At 31.4% G+C, this 10,207-nt stretch overlaps 1 protein-coding gene across 3 annotated transcripts in view; it reads right to left on the reverse strand.

Annotated features, from left to right (window-relative positions):
• Positions 1 to 3,333: 3,333 nt before the first annotated feature.
• Positions 3,334 to 10,207, reverse strand: part of LOC118746150 (solute carrier organic anion transporter family member 74D-like) — a 171,205-nt gene continuing 164,331 nt past the window's right edge. For 2 of the 3 annotated variants that reach the window (XM_036479935.1, XM_036479936.1), the window contains 4 exons: positions 9,852 to 10,033; positions 7,125 to 7,286; positions 3,733 to 3,909; positions 3,510 to 3,679 (listed from right to left, as the gene is read on the reverse strand). In XM_036479935.1, the coding sequence (XP_036335828.1) occupies positions 3,510 to 3,679; positions 3,733 to 3,909; positions 7,125 to 7,286; positions 9,852 to 10,033 (691 nt within the window). Of the gene's footprint in view, positions 3,680 to 3,732; positions 3,910 to 7,124; positions 7,287 to 9,851; positions 10,034 to 10,207 lie in introns of all 3 variants that reach the window. The other variant, XM_036479937.1, reaches the window with a different exon arrangement.

The raw sequence follows: 10,207 nt of genomic DNA on the forward strand, positions 1-10,207 counted from the left end.
TGCTTTTTGTTTTCGCTCAATTTCATTTTTATAATTTGTCAAAACAAAAGAAAAAACGTTTGAAATGAAGTGAGCCATACAAATTTCGAATTTACTTACTATTATTATATATTACTAAGATTTGTTTAAAAAAATACGTGTACATATATGGTATATGGGGTATGAAAATATCCCTTTACCCTAGCCCTAACCTTTTAGTGTGGACAACAATGATGTTTTGCAAGTAAGGCAGGTCGGAATATGCGCTCTTTGGGAAGACAATACCTGTAATTATTGTACCATGTTGCGCAGATGTTGCCAATATAGAAGTATTAAATATATGAGTGAACTCTATTGGTTTGAAATGAATATTTATTATACTTTTAATAAAACAACCTCATTTAAATAATAATAAGCTTAAGGGCCGATTTTATAATAAGATTAAAGAATACTTTAAAATTTAAAGGGTGCTTTATTTGGTTGATCGATTTCATAAATCCACTTTAAAGTTAAAGGTGTCCATAAAGACTCTTTAGTTAAATACCCAAAATGGAAATTTAAATTACATAAAGGTCCCTTTGGTAAGAAAAAAAGTATGTAATTTTCGTAGAATAATTTCATATTTATGACAATCAGCTGATGCAATTTTGCCGAGATCAGCGTTGCGAACTTTATTATTTTCAATTAAATGAAACTTTTGTTATTGTTCAATTGCCATTGTATTGTAGAATTGTTTAAAGTACATTTAAATTAAACTTTAACTAAAAGGAAACTTTTGTAAAAGGAACTTTACGTGTTTCATTATGAAACTGGCTCTTTGTATTTGGAAGTAAAGTAAAAAAAAAAATTAGCTGTGACAGAAGGATATCCAATGAGCATTTCTTTAAAGCTGACAACTTCTCACCATAAATTTGTAATAACTCAGCACTGTTTTAATGTCCATGAGTTGTATTTAATTTTGGGTAATTATTATTTGTATTGTTCAATACACCAGAAATGCCGTGACAACTTGGTGAGAGAATACTAAATGTATCAAAAACTCTTCGCACGACGGCTGCGTTTATAACAGTCAAAATACGGAAAATAGTGAAAATAAATCGATAAAAAATCGATTTATGAAGAATTATTCTACATTTTTATTCTTGTCACAGACAGGGAATCACAGAATCCATCGTAGTCCCATTTTTTGTGGAACCTACGAAAATACCACTATCCCTGAAGCCGAATAGCCACGAACGTAGCGTATACTTTGAATACACAGGTCCGTAGCAATTCGGATTCAATGATCGCATGTTCGTAGATTTCACAAAAAACTGGACTACGGTGGATTCTGTGATAGCTCCCAACATTAAACGCAATATATGTAATTATGTATATTTTTAAACTTAACGAACTTGTTAAGTCAGATTATTGTTGAAAAAATGCAGCTTGCTCTGAACATTCCACACGTTTCTCGGTTGCACTGTAAAAAGCGAATACGATCACCTAGGACCTTTTGTGTATACTTATACACATTAGGGGGCCCATCGAAAAAAGTTATGATTTTCAAGACCCTACCACCTATTTTTTCCTTTTTATGAGAAATAAAAATATAAAGATTAAATCTTAATACGCTAATGTGTTTAACCATCCAAATAAAAAAAAAAAAAAATGAAATGAAAAATAATACATATGTATGTATATGTATACAATTTTTTAAAAATAGTTTAGAGGTCGCGACCGGCCATTTTTATTCAGAAAATACAGTGTTGTAGATTTATCACTTTTTAAATGACTATTTTCCATTCGATTTTAAAAATGGAATATATTTTGAATAGATTTATGGGCCTTTAAAATAATGTACATACATATATTAATCTATCCAGCGTGATAAAAAAAGGTTAAACGGTCTATTTTTTAGTTCATAGCCAATAAATTGACATATTCTTATACTTAAGGGACTGTATTGGTTCTAAAATTTGTTTTTCATAAACATTAGTTTTCGGCTACTGCACGAAATATACAGTATCGGTCAATACAATAGTAGTTCATTCTCTAACAAGACCTACATAAATAAACCCAAGTTTAAAACATTGTAGAAAACTACAAAAAAGTGCAACACATTTTCACCCCAATTTCAAACTTTTTCTCAGAAGTGTTAGACGTTTTTTGAGTACACCGGTGTGTTAGGGCTGTTCAGAATGTTGTGGAAATGGTCTGGGATTTGCAGTTGGAATTGCATTTGCAAATTGTAAGCTTGCCGCCATGGCAACCATGTGCATTTTATTGTTGTGAATTTACAAATGCAATGAATATGCAAATGCATGAGCATATGAACAAGATCCTGAACATATTTGTGTTTTTCGATGGGCACCCTTATATACATATCGTCGATGTTTTTGCAAAACCGCCTATTTTACGGCATTAAAATTTTACAGGAGAGCGTAAAAACGGTTTTTCTCTGAAGGCATTGCCTTGATAGGTGGTATTTTGTCTAGCTTTTATTTTACAAATCTGTTGTTTTAATAACGATTTAACGATTCTTATGCCTAAATGTCGATGCCTGGAGTTCAGAGTTACCAAATCTCATTTTTGCCACAACGGCGATTTAGGCGGTTTTGCAACTGGCCTATGGACGGTTTTGCAAAAACATCGACGATATATATGTGAGTATGTACATATGCATATTTTTGCTTTTATTATATTGTGCTAAAGCTACGCCTTTTAAATGGTCAATCCTGTTGTTGCCTGCAGGATGAATTAATAATATTTATCTATATGTATTTTTAAGCTATAACTGAGATTTTTGTTAAAAGGACATTGTTAATTATGTATTTATATCTACATTCAAATATATCGTTCTTATGTAAGTAGTAAGAGAAAGGTATATTATTTTGTAAATATTTATTGATATAGGTAGATAAATGAATTAAAAAAAGAAGGAAATTATGTACATATGTAGAAAAGAAATAAAATAAAAAAAAACACATTAAGAAGTACAAAGGTACAAACAATTAAATTTACACACGCATATATCTACTATTACGTGCACACATATGGATCTACATATAAATATGTATGAATGAATATACAAGGAGACAAGAACATACTTTGTAAATATGTACATATGTATATGTATGCAAATATTTATAATTTTAATATTTCTTTTTGTTTTTACTTTAGCAGGGCACGCGTATGAATTTTGTCCGTTTCGTTAGTATTTCATCTTCGCGCTCGTTTTGCTGCCTAAAACTATGCTTTCATTAACTAAACTTTAACTAAACTAATCAATAAAATAACTATCAACAATAAATGCAAGATCGCATTCCTCCGTCAAATTCTAACAAAGCAACTGTGTATGTTTTCTTTTTTTTCTTTCTAATTAATACGCATCCATTCCTTACTGTCGCAGCGTCATTAGGTAAAACCAGAAGCAAGAAACACAAATAAAAGAAAACGAAAAAAAAATGTGCGCACTTTGTTTTAACCTTTTGATTTTGTTCTTTTCAGCAAAATATTTCGATCATCCTTATTTAAATAGCGCTTTCGATTTAAACACTGGTGTCTGGCGCTACCATTGACTTCTTACATTCAGTTTCCGCGGCCGTCTGTTTACCATGCGGCTCATTACTGTCCTCCGGTGTGATATCAATGCGATGTGCTTTGCTCCACACGACCAAGTCCATTAAGAAAGCTAAAAACATTATGCCGGCGGTGATGCCTGCAGAAAAAAAATCTAAAATGTGTTAAAAGCAAAACGAATTGTGACCATACCCAGAAAGTAATGCCTAAATGAGTCTGCATCGTATAGTGAACAGGCTCCATGTTTGCCACACACTGATTTCCAGATGAGGCATGCCGAATCGACAACGGCGCCATAAATAATCGGACAAGGAACATTACCAAATAGACCAATAGCTGACTGTATTATGCCCATAGCCATGGCTTTATCTGCAAATTAAAATTTGTGTGTAATATAAGTTTTCTTAAAAACTTAACGTTTAATTCAATTTATAAAACGTTATAATAAAATATTAAACTAAAATTAATTTTTGTTCATTTATTGTATTTTCTTAATACTTTGCTCATGTGTATGTTTGTATAAGTCGTTTTCGCGACACTCGGGTGTACGTAACCGGAACGACCTATTTAAGTTTATATTTGACCAAGGACAGTGACCATGCCAGGCATAATCTACATTATTAGGCATTATTTGGAAAATTTTTAACCAGTTACAACCAAAAAGACAATAAATAAAAGTAAAAGTGCAGTCACAAGTGAAAATGCAAGGCATTTAGAAAAGTTTGTAAAATTGAGGAGTTTCGAAAATTTATTTTTATTTTCCTAAGGTAAAATTGCGGAAACTAATTTTTGGCTGTTGACACGACGATTTCACTTACAACTTACACTTACCAGACCTCTTGACAATTTTTATGCGTGTTAAAAATGTTAGGAGCTTGAAAATATTATCAAAGACGTTCTCACATAAATATTTACATTCAACAATTTTATTGAACGGCCTCAATTTTTAATGAAAATTTTCGCGGAAAAAACATTAATTTACATTTTGGTAGTAGTTATAGCTATTTCGGAGATCACCACATCTCCTCATCAGACTTCTTCAACTGGGATTCGATCCAACGACTCCAGTCGCTATAGCCAGGAGTCTACCCACGGAACTAAGTTCGCCGAGTAAACTGTTGTTGCTTTCTCCACTTTTTCATTTGTCAAGCTAACTACAATCAAGCGCAGCTATTCCAGTGCTCTTTAAACTTGATCATGTGGTTGTTGTTTTGATTGGTTTTTGCTAATAACTTCTATACTTATAATAATTTCTACCAAAATGTAAATTGATGTTTTTTTCCGCAAAAACTTTCATTAAAAACGGCCTCAAGCTAAAAAAAATGTTGAATATAATTGTTATAAGGCTATAAATCACAAAAACGAATAAAAATATTTACATATACTCCATTAGAAATATGAAAATAATAGGTATTAGTACAGTCTAGTGTAGATGAAAAGAAATACTAGGATTGTGGCTCTGAAAATCCGTATTATAAGCATCGCTGTTGATATATTTACGAAACGAAATTGTCTTTGAGATTATTCGCCGGTTCCTGAGAATCTAAGCATTATCAAAATCAGATCACATCCAAAAATAGGGAAATTGGCGTTAAAATCAAAACAATTAAAAAAGTTTTGTGCTTATTATAATTCTAATTGTGCGTATTACATGCAACCAGAATTAATAGCAAAGTCTTGGCTATATCAGTATTACTACTTTTATGTTTAAAATAATGAACTATGTATAGTCGGCCGCTGTGGTGTAAGCAGTACGCGCTTTCACTCATCAGCACCTGGGTTCAAGCCTTGGCCAAAGCAACATCGCAAAAAATATAGAAAACGGTTTCTTCTTAACAACGGTCGTCCCAATAGCAAACCTCCGAGTGTATTTCTGCCATGAAAAACAGCTTCTCATAAAAATACAATCGCCGTTCGGAGTCGGCGTAAAACTGTAGGCCCCTCCGCTTTGTGTGACAATATCAGGGCGCACGCCACAAATCGGAGGAGAAGCTCGGCCAAACACTAACATATGTATAAGCGCCAATCTATTATTATTATTATGCATAGCAAATTGACTACCATTGCTGCAAATATGTACGAGTCCACACCAACATTGTCTAATGTATTCATAAATAAAAAATTAATTGCAGCGACACTTGAATGGAATGGTTTGTCTGTACTCAAAGCAGAAACAAAAATTGGTAGAGCCTCACGAAAGTGATTGGCACTCTTTTAGTTCCAGTCCCACCTTGCAACTTTTATTTCTGAAGTTTTTTTTGTCCTAAAAGCAAATAAAAGTTCCAATATTTCTGGGTGTTCACACGGAAAAGTAGAGTTTATACTTCTCAATTGATAGTGATACTTTTCAACAGTTTCAAAAAATATTTAATTTTGTTTTTTTCAATACCACACTCAAACGAAGAAACTCAGAGGATCTTAAGTATAAAGTTTATTTCCTGGCGTAAAGAGAGAAACCGGTTTCTAATTAAAATTTTTGAAAGTGAACTTCAAATTAAAAGTAATTTTAAAATGAAAATTATAGAATTCTTTGACTATATAAACACTGAAAATGGAAATGATCAATAATGAAATCCATTCAAAAATGTCATTAAAAAAAAAATTATTGGCTTCTGTGTAACCGCATGTTAAAATGAATAACACTTTTATTTTTTTATGAACTAAATTTTATTTATATACCAAAATACTAAGGTTATTCACACTTGCCTGGTTATCTAGTTACATATATTTTAAATTCAGTTTACAACAACAAAATATACTACAGAATACAAATTTTTAACCAGATAACCTCATAGCCAAGCAAGTGTGAACAACCTAATTGTTAAAAACAGGTACTCTGGTGTTTTAAAGTGTTATCTGTTACTTACATTCTTAATTTTGCTTTGAACAAAAATGTACTGAAAAGTACTGATTTTTTTAGCATGAAAAAGTCTAACGTACTGATTTCGCGGATAAAAATATGGCAACTCTAAGAACAGTCTATTTTAGCCTCGGTTCATTTTGTGTTGTGGTAGCAAAACTTGGCGTCCAAATGACTTCAATAGTTTATATTCTAAAATTTTTTTTTTGATGAACAGACTACTTTATCTGTCGTTGGGTGTAGAGTCATATATATGTATATGTATGTATATTCAAAAAAATATTTATAATTGTCACGAAATCTAGGAAAAGGAATATATATCTAATTCAAAAGAGTAAATTAAAAGTGGTCGATATAGCCGCACCATATTTTGAAAAGTTGTAAAATTTTTTCTTTTTGTTATTAAATTTTGGTTTTTTTATAAGATACAGTTCATTTTGAATTCATTGCGCTGTAAAACTTCATATTCAAAATCTCTCTAAGAAATCTAATTAAGTTAAAGTTAGTTGATTTTTTTTTTAAATATTTCGTAATGTTTAAAACTTGGATTTACACGGATTTTGCTAAATAATGAACTGTATTTTTATAAAATAGTAATCAAAATTAAATAACAAAAAAATTATATGTTATAATTGATATTTATGATATAATTTTTTCGGCAACTGTTTATGTATTGTATGTTTATGTATTTACTATGTACATATGTATATTTATTTCCACATACCTTTTGGATGGGTGCAACGCATCACCAACAACATGCTGCCCACCTCCGACGTCGAATGCATAAACACACAAACGACAAATATTAAAATGAAGAATACGAAATTCTTGCAATTACTATCACAGTATCCATTAACCGCTTGGTACGGTTCAGGGTTCCCTAAAGCTGCAAAATAGATAAACACGCGCACGCAACAGAAAGTTGGTGAGGGGGGGGCGGAGAGATAAGAGAAGAGAAGAAAAATGGGGTAGGTTATGTGACAGTGACTCGAGGAAATGGGTAAAAAATTGTTCATATGAAAAAATAAATAAAATGCAAAAGTTAATGAAGTACATACATGAAAAGCAATTAAAAGTATGAAATTAATGTAAATAAATTTATGTATGTACAAATATAGATATAAATGTGCATATTTATGTATATCGTCATCATCAATGGATATATAGTGTATGTAGATATATGAAAGATTTCAGATTTTACTTTAGAAACAAAAAACTTTTAAATATACATAATTATATAGTTTTTTTTTAAAGGTTTTAAAGATGCCAATATATTTTGCGTTTTTTATTTAATACATACATATGCATGGATTTGAATTTCGTTATGTTTGCAGGAGTCCATAAAAAGAATTTCCCACATCGTAATCAGTTTTGCTACCTGTGCCTATTTACTCCAAAAAATTGTTTTCTTACCACGAAGAAACTTGCGATACGGGACGTATGAGTGACATTGAAGCCAATTTTATTTCGCGAATTAGATTGCCCCGCGAATTAGATTTTCACTAAAATTTAATTAGTGAGATTGCTTATGGATATAAGAAATAAGTAATATACCAGAAGGGACCACAGTCATTTTCAGTGTTGCCATTTTAGCCGTTTTCCGGCTAGATTTAGCCGGTTGCGAAAGCAAATAGCCGGAGAAAATTTGGTTTAGCCGGCGACTAATTTTTTAGCCGTTTTGCAAAAAAAAAATTAGCCCTTTTTAGCCGATTTTGCTATTTGCAATATTTTATTAAAATTTATATATATAAGCTTCCATTTTTACAAAATCTATTAGAAATGTTAGGTAGCCTTATCTCGGAGAAATTTTTTGTGTCGAACTGTGTTACAATTATTAGTTAATTTAATGTTTATTCTTTTTTATGAAAATATAGCTGGTTACTTAAAAAAAAACATTTAAATCCAAACTTATTACTTTGTGAAAATATTCTGCTTTGTCCTGAGTTTCGCACGAAAAAAAAAATTCGCCCGAAAATTTTTATTCCGCCCATAGTAAGTACATGGAAACCAAAAGTGAAAAGTGATCCGGTTTGGGGAAAATCAAAATCATGATAAGGCTGATTATGAAAATTCTGCAAATTTTCACAAAATTTTTATCCTTTTAATCAACATCTATAGAAATTTAAAATTTTAGTACAATAAAGCAAAAATTTTAAGTAGGTACCTAGCATTTATCGCTGATTTTTGATTTTTTATATGGCAAAAAATTCGTAACGCCGTCATTAAAAAAATGCCAAAAATCAGCATTAAGGCCTCGCTAGTTCAAATTTAAACCTCGTTAAACTAGAATTTAATAGACTACAAAACTGCATACCATAATTTTTTCTAAAGATTTAGTTAGCAAGGTTAAAAATTTTGGTGAAGTTTTGCAGAAATTTCATAATTTTTGCACAATGTTCGAAACTTGGTTTGTTAAGTAATCAGCTATATTTTCATAAAAATAAACTAAAATAAAGAAAAATAGCCACAACTTGCTAAAATGTCGCGGCCCAGTTTATATTTGGGTCACTGTATTGTTTTTTTTAAGAACGTAGCGGGGATTTTTTCACAGAATTTAGTATTAGAATTGTATCGTGGTACTGATATCCTTAGTGTCGTTCATTATTTCTCTTTGACAGGCGAAACGGGAACACTTCGAATATATGGACATCAAAATAAAATTACATAGTTTAATTGTTAAAAACTTAAAAAGCGACCGGCTTGTTCAATATAAATTACTGGCCTTTTTTCTCGAAATAATGTTTCGCTATCTTCCTCAGCCTTTTCAAAGCTTTGTGTGTTCATTTCTGCAAATAGTGCCCTCCGAATAAGCAAAAGTATAATATTTTCTACTAATATAGCCAATTTGCAGGACGAAAAGTAACCTAGTGCAAACGTTATAACATAAAAAGGCAACATTTTTCAATAGAAAAAACGTCATAAATTCGTAATTGATCTATTTTTTATAATTATGTAGGTAATACAAAACTGACTTCTGATTTAGAGCTTTAATTAATGAAGTATAACGACAGTTTCCTTTCTTAACTAAAAATAATTTAATGAATTTATTAGTCTTTCAACTTTATTCAAATTAACACCTTAATTTTAGCTAAAAGATTTTAGCCGTTTTTAGCGTTATTTTTTGGCCAATTTAGCCGGTCGGGCCAAACACACTGGCAACACTGGTCATTTCAACTAACAACTCAAAAGAGACATAACGAAATTTTTGTTCTCAAAAAATGTGTTTGAAGTGCAGATAAATTTTAAAAGCTGCATGAGAATAATGCAGTAGCTGTCACTATTCACATACATACAGACATACATATCTATGAATGGGTTGTACATACATATATGAATTTAAATAAAAAAAATTATGTGAATAAAATGTTACGTATACGCTGTGTACGACATCGAAAATGTAATGAATTATATATGTACATATGTAGATGAATATCAGACGTTTCAAACTTACAATCTGGAATGCAAGTACAGTTACTAAATACGACGCGGCTATCGCTTTCTCGCATCGAAGATGATTCGCATCCAGCATGGCAGGTGGAAATATATATACGTCCGTCAACACCACAAATGGGCGCAAAATTCTCCTTATCACAGGAACAGTTGAGGTCACATGCTTCCTCGATCATGGCAGAGCTGCAAGTTAATTCAAAACTTAGAAAACTCTCAAAACTAAAACACTAGGGCTGTTAAGGATGTTGTGGACATGGTCTTGGATTTGCAAAATTTTTTGCTGGCTGTCATGGCAACCGTGTGAATTTACAAATGCAACGAATATGCAAATCCAAGAGCATATGCATAAGATCCTGA

The sequence above is a fragment of the Rhagoletis pomonella genome, unplaced genomic scaffold, assembly GCF_013731165.1.
Source record: "Rhagoletis pomonella isolate Grant_MI unplaced genomic scaffold, Rhpom_1.0 Rhpom_scaffold_00010, whole genome shotgun sequence".
In the NCBI taxonomy this organism is placed as follows: Eukaryota; Metazoa; Arthropoda; class Insecta; order Diptera; family Tephritidae; genus Rhagoletis; species Rhagoletis pomonella.